Source organism: Argiope bruennichi, chromosome 8 (assembly GCF_947563725.1).
Source record: "Argiope bruennichi chromosome 8, qqArgBrue1.1, whole genome shotgun sequence".
Lineage (NCBI taxonomy): Eukaryota > Metazoa > Arthropoda > Arachnida > Araneae > Araneidae > Argiope > Argiope bruennichi.
This window is the reverse complement of record NC_079158.1, coordinates 103787452-103809024: the sequence shown is the minus strand read 5'-3', so window position 1 is coordinate 103809024 and position 21573 is coordinate 103787452. Positions and strand designations below refer to the sequence as shown.

Sequence of the window (21573 nt, the reverse complement as noted above, 5' to 3'; positions counted from 1 at the left end):
AACTGGGACAGGCTGGATATATAATCTTCCAGTCTATATCTTGCAAATTCTGATTGGTTTTTCATGTTGATTGTCAATTTTGAAGTGCCATCACTTTTAGTGAGATATGTAGTAACAATTTTTTACATAGTGCTACAAGCAATCTCATGGTACTTGGAAAAGCTGGAGGGTCTCAAAATTTGTGTAATGCATATCTTGATGTGAAATCAACCATGAATTTAAAACATTGCAGTTTTATTGAAAGGATAAACCACATATAACAAATAATTTTCCCTTTCTTTCTTTCTTTCTTTAAAAAAATAATAAATTGATGTATTGAAATATCCAAATTGAATTGGGGGGGGGGGCCTTCATTAAGCCTAAACACTCATATATCATTTCTTACAGTGCTGATCAGTCATATAAAAAATTTGCGTGTTTTCTAATCCGCAAGACTAGCAAAAAGTGATAAAACAATTATTTGGTGAATAAACTGTTAGTATAAAAAAAAAATGAGAAATATGCAACAGTTTCAGAGATCTTGTCAAAAATTCATTATTAGTTCAATGTAAAAGGAATCTGTTTTTCAGAACCTGTAATTTTCAAAATTTTCTTCAAAACATACATTTTTATTGGGAGACTAATTTCATGATTGGAAGTAGATTAAATAAAGAAAAAAAGATAGTCATAATATAAAAATTTCTAGACAGTAGTTAATAAAGTTAATCATTTTGTTAATAAATAAATTTGTCCTCCCTTAAAGTAGAACATTATACATAGTCTAACCATATCTATAATCAATAATTTATTTTTCAGCATATATATAATATGCTGTAACAATTTATTATTGTCTGAATAAAATTTTATATAGAAAAATAAAATGCTAATCTTCATAATTTTTTTAAAAAATCTGATTAGCTAAGTTTTTATCTGTCCAAATGCAATATGATTTCAATTTATCAGATTCACAAAATGTTTTTTGTTTCCATTGTTTTAATTCCAATATTTGAAAAACACATTCGGTGTGTAATTTTAGTGGCGAGCACTGATAAAGAACGATATCTCTTTTGTAGAGTTGTTGTACTTCTAAGTTTCAACTAAAATATTTGTAACTAGATACACACAGTACATTAGTATTATATTTATAATAATATCTGTTCTAAATATTAACGAATATGAACTTAATGAAATTTTCAGTTCATATATAATTACATATTTGTTTATATCTGCAAAAAAAAAATCACACGTGTTGTTTTATGTATGCATGTCAATGTATTTGCTTTGTTTTAATCAATGTTCCTATTTGTATTTGGTTTATGCTTTGTAATGTAGTCTTGAGCTATGTCTAACCCTCTATCAGCTTAATCCCATTGTGTTGTGCATGCTTATAGTATTTTATTTTGTCAGGGGACTGTGTTTCAACAAGCTAGCCAACAGCTTACTCAGCAACAGCAGGCTCAGGTTGGTTTTCACATTATCCCTTAATATAATAATATTCCCCATAGCTTCTGAATTTGAAATTGCTTTTCCCATTTGAAATTAATATTTAGCACCCCTTTTTCATTTTGATTCAATGCTCTGATTGTTGCTTTAAATGTATTTGTGTGTTCCTTTTCTGTTGTGCTTGTTATTGTTTGTTTTTTTAATCCATGTTAAACTGTCTATATGAAATTTTTTAAATATTTCATTAAAAAAAAGCTAGTTAAGATATTGTCAGTCAGACAGTATTTGCAAGAATATATAGCTGAATTACATTTTTTAACTGTATGAGTTTTTGAATTTTCAATATTAAAATATTATTTAAAAATTTAATTTTGCTTTTTTTTAAAAAAAAAGTTTCTTCTCTATATATTTTTTTGTTGCACTTTTAAAAAAAAGAATAGTTGACTTGTTTATTTTCTTTTTTTTTTTTTTTTTTTTACTAGGTATTTGCTGAAGGTGGGGGGGGGATCGGTGATAATTGTGTTTTCTGAATATATTTGAGATTAAAATTATCATATAATCATTTGAAAATTGGTTAACTTTTTTTATAAAATGTTATTACTTAAAATATATTTTCATGAATCATTTTCACTTCCCTTACAATAAAGATAAATTATTCTCACAAAGGATAATTTTATTTAGTGCAAAATATTTCAAAGTATAAACCCATATCATAGATACATTATAAATTTCTTCCCATGTTTATAATTTGCACCGATGGGGGTATCTTTATTCGTTTTGCTGGTGATGGCAAATTTCTAATGAATGTCTTTGCATGTTGAAATTATTTCAACCTTGAACTCCAGCTGTTGTCTTAACTTAATTTGCACTGAAAGTGTTGCCCATCTAAATGCTTGTTATTGATAACATGTAACATTTTTACACCATGTGATTAAACATATAACTTTTATCTTGAACTAATTTTGTGTCCTAATTGCTTAGAATATCTTTGATAATGAAGGTTAAAACTCTTTTATATATTAATTCTCATTGCACTTTGTTATCCATTAATAAAATTATAAATTTTACTTTTTGAAGGCTGTCTATCAAATTCAGCAAGTTGCACAGGCATCTGGACAGGTAGCCACATCTGGTACTCCAGTATTTTTGACCCAAACACCTGGAGGTGGTACAGCTACTGTACAAATTCAAGCAGTTACAGCAGATCAACATTCATCCACAGATGAAGAACAGCAGCAGTCACAGTGATAGCCTGCAAGGCTGGACTACACATTTGAGTGATACATCAATGCATTCAGCTATTTGTACATAGTCATTGATCCGATTTTAGTCATTAAATACTTTATTTTACAAAGACTGTGTTTTTTATGTTCTTGATAATTCATTTTTTTTTCCTTCTAACTGATTGTTTAGGATGAATAAAAGGAAATAATGATTTATTAAGCAAGTTTTTTAAAATTATATAGTAATGGAAAACATTTTAGATCGACCACTTTGAATACATTAACATTTTTTAGTGATTTTGAATTTTAAATAATATATTTAAAACTGCTAGGAAACTTAATATAATGAAATTAAGTGAAAATTCTGATACTTTTCTAAATTCATTCTAAAATAAAACGTTTTTAACTAATTTTATCTGCAGCTCATGCATTTCCTAATTTGTAACTAATTGGTGATCTATACCTTTTGAAATTCTGTATAGGTTCTGTTCCAAAAACTGGCAAATTTTAAATGCAGGCCAACAAATCATTTTTTAAATAGAACATGGAATTGCTAAAGCTAAAGGTAACCTCTATATACTTTTATCATTGATTTAAGTAAATAAAAAGAAATCATACAACATATAAAAGGTGCAATATATGTTTTTAAGGAATATAAATTTACCCAGGCACAATTGCTAAATAACAATAGGTAAAGCATATAATTTCAGATTGCATATTCCTTTGAATACTTTAAAAATTCTAAAGGTTTAATTTTTGGTACTTGCTTTATATCTGTCCTCCTGAGTACGACTTGTAATGCTATTTTTATATTTGTATCATTTTAAAGCTTTACATTGTATATCCTTTTTGTTTGTGACTCCATATTGTTCGGTAAAAACGATTTATCTCTGTACCTGAAAGCTATCCATTTCCATATTTTAAAGTACTTTCAAAATCTTGAACTTTTTTGGCATAAATTGATATACATTGGTGGATATTCTGCTTTTTGTGCTTTTTTTTTTAATACTGGTAGAAATAATCCTGTGTTATTGCACATCCCCAAGAAAGCAGAACTATATAAAGTCTATGAAATTGTTCACCCTGAAAATTCCAATACTAACAATGGATTGTCAATAAGATCCTGCCTGGAGAGACCCAGACAAATAAGAATGTGATCAGATGAAGTTTCTTTCATAAAATACTTGGTACAGACTTCAAAGCACTTAGAACCCTCAGAATATTTCATAGTTCTAAGGTGTCCATTGAGAATGCGAGTAAGAGTAGTCTGATTCTGCCTACTACAATCAACATTCAGACAGCCCCCTGGACGACGACTACCGTACCACCGATGTACTGGTGGGACACGTCAAGTGGTTTCAGCTGTTGTAAAAATTTACATGTAGTTAAGAATTTCAGTAGACACAGAGGCATCACAAACTCCTGTTTTAGCCAGTGTCCACATTCTCATTATCCTTGATGCCAACATGATAGGGTATCCATTGTAACTTAATCTGATGAGACAAGGAAAGACGTTTTAGGTTTTTAAGTATATTCATCTCCCATATTACCCCTAATAATATGCCAGTTGGCCAGGTGTTGAATTTACTTTCTAATATCTGGCAGAATCCAGATTTCATTTTTATGAGTGAGTGCCTTGAGCAATTCCAATCCTTCATTGATAGCAATAAGCTAGCTCGCTATGAAAAGCAGAGCAGAAGATGGGATTTCTCATCTGTATTTTTAACTCATTATCTTGAGATTTGATGTAGATTCCTCTGCAGTACAGACAATAGCATCTTTGCTACCATCCATATACATCCGAACTGCCTCCCTTGGAATATGATGAATTCCCTCACATGTCATTTGCCTTAGATAAACTTCTTTTTGTGTACAACCGACCACCCCTGAATGAAGCAGTATCGACAGGAATGCCTTAGATAAACTGGTAGATCATTTGAACAGGAAGGTCGGTATGGGTCAAAATATATCAATACCATCAGATAGATTGAAATGCTATGTCAAGCGATGCTGTTCCACAGCACTATGACAATATTGCTAATGAGTACTTGACTAAATGGACCGTTTCTTTTGAGTCTTTGATTGTTGTTCCGAACTCCGAGAAAAGCAGATGTTCTCTTTTATGAACCAAATTGGATATCCATATTCCAGAACAGACCGAATAAGAGAAATATAGGTATTTCTGACAGTAGTAATGTTAGCTCCCCAGTCACGTCCTGAGATATATTTTAGTATGTTGAGGCATCTTCTAGCAAGATGATCTGTATGTTTTTATTCAATATCTCAGGATCGAGATATTTTGGATGCTTCAAAACAGTAAGAGGTTGAGGATTCAATAACATATCAGGATGAAATCCATATAATTTCTTATTATTAGTAAAGAATCCAACCATAGAATTTAGTGGGGTTAAAGCTCAATTTGTGACCTTAAGAAAATTCCATTTTAAATAAAAGAATGAATTTTTAAATAGGCCAGTCATAGGGCTTTTATGCATAATCATCATAAGTGTTTGAATTTCTAAATGATATGTTTGAAATTAAAATATAATTTAAAATTCCCTTCCTGATATGTTGATAAAGCATATTTCTGAACCTAAAAACAATTGAGAGAAAAATATAAGATCACAGAAATATATACATATTTTAATCCAAAAGATCTCCAAATCCAATTTATATTTGTCAACAGATTTTTTTTTCTAAAAAAAAAACTGCAAACATCAGAGAAACAAACGAAGAATCTGTGAGTAATTTTTAAGTTGTAGTATACATTAGACTGTGGGCTTCCTCAAACTAGGAACAATATCTAATAAATGTTTAAACGCAGATTACTTATAAAGGTAATGTATTTTTCTAATATTGAAGAACACATACATGTTTCATACAGTAATATTTAATACACTCTCTAATTCTTAATCAAAATCCTTTATTTCTGCAAAACTTGTCAGTTCTATATTTGTAGTTTTTCTGAGGGGGAAGAAATATTTTTATTTTGTCTACAACTGTTAGATAACAATTGCATACAATTAAAAGTTTTAAAAAATCTTTGCGTTAATTTTGAAAATTGTATGTACAAATTTGAAACTCAAGTTTGCCTCATTAACAAAAATTAGCAAAATTTAATAATTAAGCAAAAAAAGTAAATTGCAGAATAGCATAATACGAAGGTTAGATGCAAACTAAAATTATGAGAAAATTTTGAAATTTCATTCGACATTCCTATGATATTAGTTTCGTTATTAAACAGTAATGTTATAAAAACTAAGAATTAAATACCTAGAATTATTATATTAATATAATATTTATTTTGAAGATTGGGACAGTGAGATATGAAAGAAAGAAATGATCTAAGAGAAGTTTAGAAAACTTTTTTCTTTTTAGAAACTGAGTAGAACATCACATTTAGAATAGGAAAATAAAAATTTAGCTTCATTTTATTAAAGGACTACACCACAGTATACAATTTTTAGATCTCATAGAAAATAAGATGAATTCTTTTATTTATTTATATATATATAAATAGATATTTGCATTGCTAGTATAGGGAAAGAGGAAGAAAAATTTTTTTTGAATTTCTTCTAAACAATTGCGCAAGGTCCAGAAAGAAGAAAAACCTACGATTGTTTATATTTTTTAAGCTCCTTTTTTCCAATTTAAGTTCTCCAACTCTTGTCAGAGCAATAAAAAAAGATATCTGACAATTAAAAAAAATTATTTATCATTTAAGCCTAAAACTTCATAAACCTGCCATATTTTGAAAATACTAGATGATTGTGTTCATCATTTTTCAAGTATTGACAGTACACTTGTTTGAATAAACTATTCGATTTCATTTCAATTATAAAATACCCCCGCAAACTACAATATTTATTAATCAGTCAAGCAATGAATGAATTCTGTGATTTCAAGTCTTGTCAAATTAATGTGAATAGAATTCACATTAAATCAATTCTGCATTAGAACTAAATGTTTTTTACAATAATCCTCTATGTGGGCCAAAATAAATAGCAATATTTGGTGAATATAGCAGAGGTGACAATACATTTCAGCAAAATTCCTGTTTAGTAGATACCAGTGATTATTCTTGTAACATGTAAACAAACAATGTCAAATAAGAATATTACCTTTGAGCTGTTCAGCTCATTCTGAACACTTTAGAGTCAAATATTTTGCTCAGATTGGTTATTGCTTGCAACATTTACACCATTTTTATGTACTTTTTTTGTACAACAGTTGTATTTTTATGTACAACAGTTCCTAAGATCACTTTTTTTGATGTAACTAGACATATATCATAATCAAAAGAGAAATCTCATATGCGCAAGTTAGAATTGCCAAAAGTATTTAATTTCTCATCCTTCATCAGAATTAGGTACAAAACAGAAAATCGAATTCTAAAAAACAAGAACCATCAAATTATAACAATTATAAGCTGAAAGCATTCTGTTCATAGTGAATATTTTTACATTAAGCAATTAACAAAAAGAATGGCAGCCTAAAACTATTTTTAAAGCCAAAATTCTGCTTTGTAATTAATATTCAAATAGAATCATTTTTCTATAGTAATTTAACAGTGGTAAAAGTATGCAAGTGAAAGATTTAATAGAGCAATGAAATGGTATTCAATTTCTTTATAACAATTAAAACATTATACACTGTTTAAAATTCATCTTAAATTTATTAAAATTTTAAAAAATAAAAGAAATAAAATTAGTGTTTCAAAAGACCATTTTTGAATTCTTATGATTGTGTAAAAACATTTACTGAGCGATATGTTCCAAGACTGTTAGAAAAATAGAAATTTCATCTAATTTTTAATTAAAATTTTGAAAAACCCTTTCTTGTTCAGTACTTGCTATCCAAGAAATAACTATGATATACATATAAATTTTGCAGCTCTAGATCCAGCATTATACACTGTAAAATTCAACATTTTGGATGTTAAGCTTTTTAGTGTATGCATAATTGATAGAAAATATGTCAGCTAAAGAACATTATGTTTACGTCCTGTTTTAATGAATAATTCATATATCATAAATGGAACATTAATGCATCAATCAAGGGAGGAGGGACTCAAAATTCTATCTGGATTAAAAATATCAACTCTGCTAGCAATTATTTACCAATACATAAGCAAATATAAAAATTATGCTGATATAGTTAACTGTACTAATGAATTTTGAAAAATACAGAAGCCATTTTGTCATATTTGATCTTCTAGAGCAACAGCCAGTTTCTTTAAGAAACAGAAAGGAAAGGGCATTACTGTAGGAGAAAAATTATATTTTAAATGTCCAATATTCTCGGATGGATTAAACCCATTATAGTATTTAACACAAGTTTACAAAAAGAAAAATTAATAGTAATAATCTTTACAATCACAAAGTAACACAAATGCTTTCTGAAGTGAATTGAAACACAAACATCCAACTTTAAACAAAGAATATATTATTGAAATCATATAACTCTCCATCAAAAGCTTATCAATGAAAATACTAATATGGACTGCATGCTGTACTTTTATGGCTGACATAATACATAATTTTCAAGGCATTCAAGTTATTTGAGATAAGTAACACCAGCTTGCAACAATTTTTAGTTTTAAAAGTAATAGTTGTCTTTCGCATGCTTATTTCAAAAATAATATCAGTTTTTATGTATCGCGTAGTTTTTTTGAAAAGTAAATTTTTTAAATAAGTAAAAATAACACAATTTTTTTGCGATTTGGATAGGATAAATTAATAAGGTTTGTATGTTTATTTGTTTAAATAAATTCTGAAAACCTCTTACTTCACTGAAATTAATACATTTATATTGAATAAATACTTATAATTGTATTTTAAAAAACCTTTTATTTTTTATATCTGAAAGCGAAAGTGATGAAAAAGATTTGGATTTCACCGTGAAAAATGAAGAAATTGAAAATTTTAATAAAGCCAAATTAAATGACTTAATTTGTGATTTAGGTTTAACTAAAGAAAAGGCAGAATTATTAGGCTCTCGGTTAAAAGAGAAAAATTTATTAACGACACATACGTCATTTAGTTGGTACAGGAATCGAGATAAGCAATTTTTATCATATTTCAAATCTGATTTCTTGGTTTATTGTGCAGACATACCTGGTTTGTTAAATGAATTAGAAGATAATTTTTATAGATTTCCTTGTAATCCGAATGATTGGCGACTATTTATAGATTCCTCAAAGAGGAGTCTAAAAGCAGTTTTATTGCATAACGAATCTAAACTTGCATTAGTTCCAGTTGCACATTCCATTTTCATGAAAGAAACATATGAAAGTATGGAGATGCTTCTCACTGAAATAAAATACACTGAACACAAGTGGGCAATATGTGGCGACTTAAAGGTTATACGTCTGCTTCTCGGTCAACAAAGTGGATTTACTAAATTTCCGTGCTTTATTTGTGAATGGGATAGCAAGGACAGAGAAAGTCATTGGATAAAAAAGATATGGCCGAAGAGACAAGAATGGATTCCTGGTAAGAATATTTTAAATCAATATTTAATAGATCCACCAAATATTTTATTGCCCTCACTTCACATAAAATTGGGGCTCATAAAGCAGTTTGTAAAAGCTTTGGATAAAGGTGGAAAATGTTTTGAGTATCTTATATCGAAGTTCCCAAAATTGTCCAGCGCTAAAATTAAAGATGTATTTGATGGAACACAAATAAAGAAATAGTTAAAGATTCCAATTTTGAACAATGTATGACAAATAGAGAGAAGCAGGCTTGGGTTGCATTTAAAGACGTCGTAGAAGGTTTTTTGGGAAATGAGAGAAAAGAAAATTACAAAGAAATTGTAACTGAGTTATTACGTACTTATCATCTTTTGGGGTGCAATATGAGCATTAAAATTCACTTCCTTCACTCACATTTGGAATACTTCCCAGACAATTTAGGAAAAATGAGTGACGAGCAAGGTGAAAGATTCCACCAGGATATAAAGGAGATGGAACGCAGATATCAAGGACGGTGGGATGTTAACATGATGGCCAATTACTGTTGGTCTTTAAAAAGAGACAGTGATGTGGACCATAAACTAAAAACAAGCTTCTTCTTGTGTTCAAGAAAAACACAAAAGTTATCATAATATTGTAAATGAACAGCATTATTGTTTAGTTAATAGTAACTACAGTTGCAACTGTATGCAATATACTGCATTTTGTTAATTTTTTTGTCATTTGTAAAAAATCCTTACGTGTTACATAAAATAGTTTGCATTTTGGAATGACATCATCATTGCTGATATAAATGAATTAAAATTTTACAAACAAGAAAAATTTTTTTTTTGCAGGCTGGTGTAATTGGACTGATATTTCATACACTTTCCAATATTGAAAAAATATTGTTCAAAAAATGAATTGAAAAAATTTTGAGCCTTAAAGGCAAATTTTACTTTAATAGCTACTTATTTGTTTTTTCTGTAAATATGAAATCAGCACTTACTCATGCATCAAGATTCTCATGCATCAAGATAAGTCATTCAATTAATAGCACGAGTACACATTTTCAGTTATAAATTGAACATTTCTGTACAACGCCAATAATTCCCTAGAAGCTGATTTTAACTACAGCAAATATGATTTCCACCTAGATGGGAAAATTAATAATAGTAAAGGAATATAAAAAGTCAAAAATCAATTTTGTCTGCACTTTCCCCCACCCTTCTTTTGCACGTTAAATTTGTTTTAGTATTATGTCATGTTTCAAGATTAGCATGCATGAATTAGGAAATAATTTAGACAAATTATACGCTAAATGCTTACTAATCTACACTAATTCTCTCCCCAACCCCACGAGTTAAAAAAATTCTCCAAGCAATATACAGAAAGTATAATTCAAAAAATCAAACTCCATCAAAAGTAAAAATCTTAAATGAATAATGTCAATAATAATTTTCAAAATATATATGAATTTTAATGAAATTGTACTTCTTTATATTACAAATTTCAGTGCCAAAACAGTCATCAAGATATAATTCCATGAAAAATGATTTATATATACACATTTAAATGAAATTTAAAAAGATCTGAAAATCTGCATGTCTCTCAACCTTTTCAAATCTTGATCATAGAAAAAGTTAAATACCTGAGAATCTTAAGTAATGAATAAGTCATTCAGTGCATAATGGACAAGATATATTTTATAAAATAAAAAATGCTTCTGGAAATAACACCAATTCTGTTCTTTAACTACATAAATTAATAACATGAATTGCTGAAATTAAATGCTCATAAAATTAAAATATCCCTGTTTCATATCACTTTATGTTTACCTGTTAAAACTCCAAAGTAGCTAACTCACTGTCTTAGAGCATGTTTCTTACAACAAATTGTACAAACTTTTTTTCAGTCATTCCCCCCAACCCAACACATTATTCAATAGGTCAACTTTCACAAGCGTATGAAGCACCATGAACACATTTTAGGAACTATAGGATTTTCTTCCTCTTAGGTTCCTGATTAAATTTTGGATAACAATTTTATTTTGAGCTTTAAATATTTGAATTGTAGTTAGAAAACGAAATATCCACAAGTATGTGATTTTTTTTAGAAGTTTAAATGGAAAAGAAATATTGCTCACTTTTCTAAAAAGTAATTGGTGCTTTTAAAAATAAATTCAGAATAACAAATAACAAGTAAACTTCTTTTAGAAATGTTAGGCTTTTTAAATATATGATTAAAAGTTATATCTAAGATATAAAGGAATATTCTTTACACACACACAAATCAATGGTGTCTATGAGATTATGATGGAATGAATGCTAATTTGCAAGGAAAGAAATGAGAAAAAAACTACATAATACAAAATCTTTTTTTCTAATTTATTACAATTTCATCACGCTCGTTTAGACTTGAAATAATCATTCAATACATCATGGGCTTGTGTTTCTTTTCCATAATCCTAAATGAAGAAAAAGAAAAATTATATACAAAATGTATGAAGTATACTGAAGAAACTGTGCAGAGAAAATGTGCAAGTACAAAATGCTTACCACCACAACAACACAGCTGCAGCCAACAACTTTTCTAGCTTTTCCTTCCTTGTCAATTGTACAAAGTCCAGCCCACTCACCTAATCTTTTATTGCTATCAACCTAAAAGGATAATTTTCAAAGGTTATAAACTAATATTTCTAATATGAAAATACATCAAGATTTTTTCTTTTCATCCTGAAGTTTTTTTGGTACTTTTCCGTTAATCCTTAAAATCGCCAAATAATTTGGAATTGTCAAATTTGCGTTTGGTTAACAAGCAAAAAAAAAATCACCAAATAATGAAGAATTCCGCCAAATTTGCATTTGGTCCACAATTTTTTTTGTTTGATTGTTTCTTTTTAAGAAATTATACCTAATGTCTGAAGATTAAAAATATATGAAACAAAAATTCTAGAAATATTTCATACATTATTATACCATGCCCATCTTAATATATTAATTATATGTTTAGCTAGATAAAAGCACAATCAAGATTTCAGGCACCTGCAGTATGTTAGTTTTCCAATTTAACATTCCTTTGTTTAATGGTATATTGTAAGAAAGTACATTTTAATAAAATATTTTAAACATATCTATAAAAAACTTCAAATAAGATAGTTGTCAAATGTAAAAAAAAACAAACATGTATTCTTCATTTGTATACATATGTATTAATTTTCATATTATCTTTTAATGCTTTTTCAAATATAAATGTTCAAAAATTAGTTGATATTTACACACATAACAGGCTTAGAACAAATAAGCTGAACTTATAAAAATTATTATGCAAAAAAAAAAAAAAAAAAAAAAAAAAAACATTAAGAAGCAAAAACCAGTAGAATTCAACAATAGAAGAACCAAATTTACACAATAAGTTCTTGAAAGAGCATTATTTTTTTTAATGCAGAATTATTACATAAAAGAACAATAATTAATCTAATCGGAATATATATTTGATTGCGCCTGTCAAATGTCTGCATTTAGTTTTCAGCACAATAGTTTCAGTTCATCATGCAAAATAAAAAATCTTTAAATCAATTCTTATTGGAATTAAGTAACAGCATTCAAAATAGGAATTAAATATTTACTTAAGATAATAACTATAATCTTAAAACATGGAATCATTTACAACATTTTGAAAAGTTTTGCAATATGAGGCATTAAATGAAGTATTTCAAATAACAATTGAAAGGAAAATAATTTTATAAGTCTTAAAGTTCAAGAAATTCATAAATAGCATTTGCATGAATAACATGATGGCATATAAATCTATCAACCCACTTAGTATTAAAGCCTGTAATTCTGTATCTTACTTTTACTATCCCATTTATTATTACAGCATTGAAATATTATAGGGCACAATATAAAAATAGATCATTTGGAAAGTGTACAAAATAGTTTAAAAATCTCACATCTAAATAGTGATTTTTATAAACTGATTATAAGTTGATGTATAGTATCCTAATTATAAAAACTGCATTTTATTTAGGGCTAATCTGAATGCATTCTATTATTTCTCTTTTTGAATTCCACATATATTTCTAAAAAATTTTCAACGAACACTTTTGAGGCAGCATAAAAATGTTAAAGTAATCTGTTTTCAAATTACTATAATTTAAATAATTTTTCGATTAATTTCATTTAAAAATTTCAGCTAAGTTTTTAAAATCTTTTTCAGAACTTGATTTTGTTTCACAGCTATCTTAATCTTCGAGTTTCTAATTTTAAAGAAGTCTACTGAAATTTGTTTTCAATTAACTATTTGCAGGTTAATTAGAATGGATTAGATACAAATGAAATGCAAAAGGTAAATTTTAATTTTTTCTATTCATCTATTAAAAGTTTTTATTCCTTTATTATTTACAGAAATATTCTTCCATTACTGACAAGAAAGAATACAAAAGTTCAAATCATAGCACAGACAAGGTAAACGGTATAATAATATTTCAGCAGTGATTGACAAAATATTCTAAAAACCTGAACAAAAGCAAAACTATTCAGAAAGAAAAGACATTCCTCATGCACCATTCAGAAGAGGGAGCCTCGTTTTTCATCACTAGTTTTGCACATTGCAAAAAAAAAAAATTATATATTATTTTAATAATCTACAATTTTGAATGATTTCTTTGGCAAATATTAAATCATTACAAAGGAAGAGAAAGACTCAGAAATTTGGCAAAGACATATTAAATCACTGCAAAAAACACTTGGAAATTGACATTTCTCACGCATCATTCAGAAGAAGGAAGCTTGTTTTTCACCACTAGTTTTACTAATTCTAACAGAAAAAAATTTTATACTATTCAATCAACCATCTATTGCATACTTAACATCTTTTCTTTTAGCAGAGAAATAAACATTACAAAACCAAAACAGTCAGAAATTAAAAAGACATTCCTCACGCACCATTCAGAAGAGGGAGCCTTGTTTTTCATCATAGAACATAACAGCAAGCAGACACAAAACAATGCATAGTATTCCATCAACCATCTATTCAGTACTTATATATATTTTTTTCTTTTAGCAGGGAAATAAACATTATAAAATCAAAACAATCAGAAATTTAAAAGACATTCCTCACGCACCATTCAGAAGAGGGAGCCTTGTTTTTCATCATAGAACATAACAGCAAGCAGACACAAAACAATGCATAGTATTCCATCAACTATCTATTCAGTACTTATATATATTTTTTTCTTTTAGCAGGGAAATAAACATTATAAAATCAAAACAGTCAGAAATTTAAGACATTCCTCACGCACCATTCAGAAGAGGGAGCCTTGTTTTTCATCATAGAACATAACAGCAAGCAGACAAAACATTGTATAGTATTCCATCAACCATCTATTCAGTACTTATATATATATATATATTTCTTTTAGCATTGAAATAAACATTATAAAATCAAAACAGTCAGAAATTTAAGACATTCCTCACGCACCATTCAGAAGAGGGAGCCTTGTTTTTCATCATAGAACATAACAGCAAGCAGACACAAAACATTGTATAGTATTCCATCAACCATCTATTCTGCACTTATATTTTTTTTTCTCTCTTAGCAGGAAAATAAACATTATAAAATTAAAACAGAAATTAAAGACATTCCTCACAAACCATTCAAGAGAGGGAGCCTTGTTTTTTATCAGTTTTTATAATTATTATTAAGTGAAAAAAAATTATACTATTCCATCAAACATCTATTCCATATTTGCATCGTTTCTTTTAGAACAGCAATGAATATTATAAAATCGAAGCACTCAGAAATTAAGACATTCCTCACACACCATTCAGAAGAGGGAGCCTTGTTTTTCATCATTGAGCATAACAGCAAGCAGATAGAAAATTAATTTCATTCTATCCTAACAACCATCTATTAAATATTTGAATTAATTCTTTTATTGCAGAAACATGCAATCATTGTAAAATGAAACAATCATAAATTAAAGCCACTCTTCACACACTTTTCAAAAGTGAGAACCTTTATCTTTCAAAAATAATTCACTAGGTAAGTTATGGAGAAATCAAATGCACTATGAATTCAACCATTTATTTAGTATTTGCATTTTTTCTGTCAACAGAAATGAATAATCAATAATTGGAAATACTTACATTTTATATAATTGTAATACTTATAATTTGAACACAATCTTCATACTCTATCAGAAGAGAACCTTGTTTATTGTAATGGAACAATTCATTTAACAAATTTTGTGAGACTAAAAGTATTGAGTTATTTCAATAATTCCTTTAAACATCGAAATATTCAAGTAATTATCAAAATCATTCAGAAAATGGAGCTTTTGTTTAATTCAAACTGGGAATAACTGTCGAAATAGGAAAGAAGTCATTATAATTCCGATAATCATTTTGAAGTGTAATAATTTTTTAACACACAAGTCTTAAAACAAATGGAAAATAGAATAAAGCAAAAACTTATAATGTTCCCTACACATAAGTTATAAAATAATATAAGAAGTTATGATAAAAGTTTTCATAAATCTTAATAAATTTTACCAGAGAAAAAATCAACCTTATTAAACAAACATGACTTATTTTTTTTATAACTAGAATCATTTTATCTTTCACAATCTCTCTTTCCCTGATAGTATGATAACACTTCAGACATCTAGAAAATTTACGTTAACAGGTGAACTAAAATTAGTCAAAAGTGATTTAAATATGTTGAATCGTAAAAATCAAAAGGAACAACTTTATATTCAATTACAGTACTTTTCTAAGAAATTTCTTTTTCCCTAAAGAAATCAAGAAATTAGTCCGACTTTTTTTATGCCATTGACAACTATTTCTTGAACCATCTGCTTCCCCAAAAGAAGGCAATATCTTGAATGGACTGATGTTGCTAACATTCTCAACTTTTTAATAATATTTACTGAGTGAATTCTGTTAGAATCCTTACATGTTGAGAAACTTATTTTTCATTTAATTTCCCATTTTAATATCTAACTATGATAAATTCCCTTTCGATAGATGTTTGTACACAAGAAATAATGAAAATTATCAAAATTCTATTTATATTTTTAATTTATGATCTTCAATTAAAGAATTTGAAAAACCTTCTCCAATTTTATTTTCCTAACATAAAAATGACTGAAATCAAGTAAATGTGATTTGAGTACAAAACCAATGAACTCCATGTGAACAGGACCTTTATTTCATCTTTAATCCTTTCAGATGAAAGTACAACACAGAATGATTTATTTTTCATAGTTACTTGTTCTCTGCTACAATATTTTTTTACTAAATTCATTATGTAATCCAGAATTTTTTTTAACAAGCTCCTGACAATTCATACTTGAGAATCATATAATGTTATAATACATTTTTGTGGAATTCAAGTCTTTCAATAATTTGTTCTTTTTTATGCCTCAGTCATTTTATAAATTACAGAACAAGATACATTGTTAGAAAAATCGTATTGGCATTAGTAATTTACAAAATAATTCAAGAGCATTTAGCAATTTTGGCCTATTAAAGTTCAGAAAGTAGTCTTCTTATATAAAATAATCATGATCAATAAATCTCATAATTCCAATAAATGTTTTTTAGTATTGTTAATCTGGTCAGGCATCTTGCACTAATAGCATTCTTGGAGAAGTAATGGGCACACTTAACTAGGATTTAACCAGGAAAAGAAATATTTAATTTAGAAATAAGCATGCTGTCATTACATAAATTAAAACAGCAAATCTAAATATAATTCAAGAAAATTAAGAATCAGATACCATAGGTTTAAATTGAGCAATTTCAACGATCATTCTGATAATGCTGACAATGCTCTTATTTAATCATAAAATTTTAATTACAGCTAGATAGCTTTCTTAATACATTTTTTACACACTGATATGAATGGAATATAAATTACACAGAATTCAAATATTCTAGTTTGATTCAAAAACCAATAAAATTTAGCACTTCTTGTATTGAACTGAATCATGGCATGTGTGTGAAATTTTTCATCTTACTGATAGATGCAGATGAGTTCAGAGATGGAGAGAAAAAAATACTCTACAGATGTTGTAAAGTCTATACAGATTTTCATAAATTAAAACATAAAAATAGCTTGAATAAATGAAACTAATATTACAATTCCCAATGATACAAAAACATTACATTTACCTTCAAAAGATTAATCTGATGTTCAGCACAGAGTGCTTCAACAAGTCTGACGTACATAGCTTCATCGCAATTTGTAGCTAAAACGCATAATAGTGCTTGTCGTTTATCTAAAGATTTGGCAGCTTCGTGAAGACCACGGGACAACTTGCCATGTGTTAGAGCAGTTTTTAAAACTTCTTGAAGAGCAGTGTTTACATCCATATCACCACCACCACCAGTAGCATCACTAAAATATTATAAAATTAGAATTTAATCAATACATATAATACAAAACGATATCACTGACACACTAGCTAGTCATAAATAAATTATAATTATTAGCGCTAAATATGAGATGTATACCAATAAACGGTAAAAAATCTTCTAATATACATTAATTCACTACATATTTTATTAAAAGTTATTATATAAAATCAGTATGGTTCTATTTCGAGCAAACAATTAATAAAAATGGAACACAAATACTCACACTTCGATGTCAGACATCCTGAACTTTTTTGTAATGAATATAACAGCACCCTCTGAAATAAAAATAATACACAAATTCGTAATGAGTAATCTTAGTTCATAAAATGTTCATTAATTTATGATGGAAATGGATTCAAAATATCACAAACCTAAATCCCACTCGTGGTGGTGAAGTTTACCGAATAATTTTGCAGTTACGTATACAGTGAAAGTTACAATTCCAACCGCGATACTTGCGATATTGGCCGCCACGATTGCTGAGCAATCACGATGTTAGCTCTTTCTCTAGTAATAATAAAAGAAAATCTGAATACTTTTAGGTTTTTCACTTAAAGTTACAAATTTAGCATCAGTGGACATAACAAGGCAGAAATATATATTTCAAAACAAACAAAAATTTTAACTAATGAAAAATCTAGCGAAATGTTGGCAGAAATTATAATTGTATAAAATGATATTTATATTTTAAAATGAATTATCTTCTTGGTGATAATAATTTAGTTGCGGTGTAATTTTTTTCATAAATTTTGAAAATTTATTAAATACTTTTTTTTTCGTTTGTTCCATGTTTGTCTAATTTCCAACAATACATTTCATTATTGCAATAAAATTCATGCTGTTTTTATTCTTTCAGCGTGATTTTCTTCCAATGTTGGAAACTGAGAAAAAAAAAGTTTTGTTTATTATTAGTGCAATTTACAGGAGAAATAAGAAAGTGAAGTTACAGTACAGTATCGTGAAAGACAGCACAGCAGACATTTAGAAGGATATTGTTCGAACAGTTTAGTTTTAGTAGCTCAATGATATCATGAATTTCTACCTTATTGAAAAAGAGAAGAATTCATATTCATAATAAACATAGAAAGTTTTAATGACATTGAAATCCTCCATTTTAAATAAAGGAAGAAAAATCATTCATGTGTCAGAAAAGACAACATTATTACATCTAGTTTGGATTACATTTGAGTTCCGGTTATTTTTTTATAGCGATGATTGACTAGATACATCTTTATACAGTACGTTTGTTGTGTCTTTCTTTCTTTTCAGATTTAATTTATAAGCTTTCGTGCTAATGCTTGAATTATTTTAGAAATTTATGACAAATCAAATTTCTGATGAACCAGTTCGATTACCAGTAATGTTTAATCAGAGGAAGCTTTCAACTTTCCAAATATCTATGCAATGATGGTCAGAAAATTGTAATATAATTTTCAATTGTTGTGATTTCATGTAATTTTAAAAATAATAAGTTGATATTACTTCTGTAACTCTGAATATATATGTGAAATACGCGCTTTATTCAATAATTGTATTTTATTAACTCTACACAAACTTAAGATAAGAATTCATAATTCCCACTTGTTCTAATTTAAATCTTAAAAGATTATTTTTTTAATTATTATTATTAACTCTATTGACACAAAATGCCTAACAACATTTTTGTGATATCCTCACAATAGTAAGAATATCAAAAAACTTCGTTTAAATTTCAGACAGTATCTTGTGCTAATAGGAAATTATCACTTTTAGAAATTAAACTGAAAAAGAATTTATACTATAAATTAAAACAATTCCACTCATACATTCAAATTGCACTTTGATATAAAAAAGTCCATATTTGCAAATTTGTTGCTTTAAAATGTTACGTCGGCTCCACAAAACAAGCCTCTAAATTTGCACTCTAATAGGTCTTGTTTAAATGAAAAACAAATAATTTGAGAGGAAATCTTTAAGTTAAAAAAATATGAGAATATTAACTTGCTGTAGAGGTCTTCCCAAACCTTTCTCGCATATCTCAAATAACGGTGTAACCAATCCCCCAGCGCATAAAATTGTAACTGTGGGGAGGGGGTAAGGTCGCAAATGCATTGCCTCACAATAGCAAACAATAGTTACAGAATATAGATCTTTGATGCGAATAACACTTTTACTGAATCTATCAGACAAATATATATTTTGGATGCATTTACCCGGATCGACTGAAAATAAAATTACAAAATCACATATTGAATTTCATTTGTTTAAATCATTCCGTTTACACCCATGAGAATTTAGAAACTGACAGACGGTCAACCATTTGACAGATATGGTTCAAAATTTTATACGAGTCTAAATTTTAAATGCAAAAACCTGTATAATAAATTTTATTTATTTATCTCCTTACAGTCCGTAGTTGTCAAGTGTGCTTCAATAAAAACAACCAAACGGATAGATTTCTTCTTAACGAATTTCGTTCAAAATTTGACAGGAATCCAGAAATTTGTTCTTATGGCAAATTTCACCGGTGTAGCTCAAAATATTTTTTGAGTTAATTTGTCCATAGACAAACAGACATAATTCCAAAAATGTGTTTTTCAAACGTGGAAAGCTTTGAAACATGGAAATTTGTCAAAACTTCAGTTTGAATTGTTGATGATTATAATATTTTTACTAAACTTCATATAAGAGAATGTAAAAAGATTTATAAAATGAGCCGTTGAAACTTTTTATAGCTTAATTATATTAGAAATATATTTTATTAAAATTCAAATTTAGATAATTATTTGTTTTAAATTGTGTTACGTGTTACGAAAGTATATAATAAAAGTATATATATAGAAAGGAAAAATTTGTTAAAATTTCAGATCGATAGCTATATTATTTTTTAAAAATTCAATTTCTTTGTACAAAAAAAAAATCCAAAAAGACATGGAAGTACTCTTCTATTAGTCAAAAGTTAATTTCCTAACAGAAAAAAAAAAAAAAATGAAATCATACTATAAAAATGTTATTCTGCGTTTTCGAATGCTGGGATAGTAGTCAATTTACATTAAAATATAATGAAAATATATATTTATTCTCAATTATTCAGTTCAATTCAAGTCTCAATTATTCAACTTGAATTAATTTTTCCGGTGACTGTTTAGTTCAATCAAGATTTAGCATTTTTCAAGAGTCAGTGGCCTCAAAGACATTTCTTTTCCTTCAAATTTAATTTTTATTTTGCCTTCCCTCTTTTATTTTTTTAATTGAGTATTGTAATATTTGAAATCGTGAATAATCCTTTTAGAATAGGTCTGAATGAGGAATTCTGATTCACAGAAAAGCACTTATTTATTAAATTTTTTCAATAAAGTCGATTTTTTTCAAAAAAACAAAGATCTTATTAGTTATTTCCTTCTATATAATCCGTACTTAAATGAAATTTGAAAATTTTCACTCTAATTTTTTTTAAATGAAAATATTTTTTTTTAAGTTTTTGCCAAATTTATTAATGAAATAATTAAACAATCGTAACATCAGACATCTGTTTCTATAGATCTTTTCAATAAATACATTTTATTTAGCTCAAAGTTTTTCTGTCAGATTAATAGCTTTCCAATTAAACTCCCAATGATGTTTCAATTTTTACTCCCCCCCTTATCCAGTTATATATCTGAGTGCAAATTTAGATGCCTTTTTTTGGATAGAAAACTATATTAAGCATTTTCCCATATTTTGGTACTTTTCAAGATAATTCAACTGAAATTCCGCTAATTTGAATTTTGCACTCGAAATGGATTTTATAATTTGATTTCCGTCTTGTATGTTTATCTGGTTCAGAAATCAAAAAATAATATTTAAAAAAAATTGTTAGAATTAGAAGATGAAAATCTTTATGAAGTAACAAAATTTTTTGGCCATTTAAAATGTCAAATACTGCTGTGCAATTCAGTAAGCCCAAATAAATTAGACATATCAAAATTTCAGTCTAAAATATTGATATTAAATTGATACTTATATTAGATTCCTGTTAAGGAAATACAAAATTCTGATTTTAAAATATTAACTCATATTTTCCTAAAAAGAA

At 27.6% G+C, this 21573-nt stretch overlaps 2 protein-coding genes across 7 annotated transcripts in view; one reads left to right on the top strand and one right to left on the bottom strand.

The window, feature by feature from the left end:
• LOC129981066 (nuclear transcription factor Y subunit gamma-like) overlaps positions 1–2776 on the top strand; it is a 31999-nt gene extending 29223 nt beyond the window's left edge. For 3 of the 5 annotated variants that reach the window (XM_056091707.1, XM_056091703.1, XM_056091704.1), the window contains exons 10-11: positions 1387–1440; positions 2500–2776. In XM_056091707.1, the coding sequence (XP_055947682.1) occupies positions 1387–1440; positions 2500–2670 (225 nt within the window). In that variant the 3' untranslated portion in view covers positions 2671–2776. The remainder of the gene's footprint in view (positions 1–1386; positions 1441–2499) is intronic. The other 2 variants (XM_056091708.1, XM_056091705.1) reach the window with 1 other exon arrangement.
• Positions 2777–11462: 8686 nt separating this feature from the next.
• On the bottom strand, positions 11463–18000 carry LOC129981463 (40S ribosomal protein S12-like). Of its 2 annotated transcripts, none has more exons than XM_056092309.1 (5): positions 17894–18000; positions 17746–17797; positions 17277–17502; positions 11658–11759; positions 11463–11566 (listed from the first exon to the last, which is right to left on the bottom strand). In XM_056092309.1, exons 2-5 carry the CDS (start codon positions 17760–17762, stop codon positions 11501–11503), a joined length of 411 nt encoding a protein of 136 aa, XP_055948284.1. In that variant the 5' UTR covers positions 17763–17797; positions 17894–18000; the 3' UTR covers positions 11463–11500. The 2 variants fall into 2 exon arrangements, with proteins under 2 accessions (XP_055948284.1, XP_055948285.1); XM_056092310.1 differs by having other exon boundaries at positions 17890–17992.
• Between the last annotated feature and the right edge of the window lie 3573 nt (positions 18001–21573).

Excerpts from the sequence above, each read along its gene's own strand:
- LOC129981463 (XM_056092309.1), bottom strand. Across the intron at positions 11,760-17,276 it reads ATCAGATTAATCTTTTGAAG|GTTGATAGCAATAAAAGATT; the intron begins GTAAATGTAATG and ends TTATCCTTTTAG. Across the intron at positions 11,567-11,657 it reads GCAGCTGTGTTGTTGTGGTG|GATTATGGAAAAGAAACACA; the intron begins GTAAGCATTTTG and ends TTCTTCATTTAG.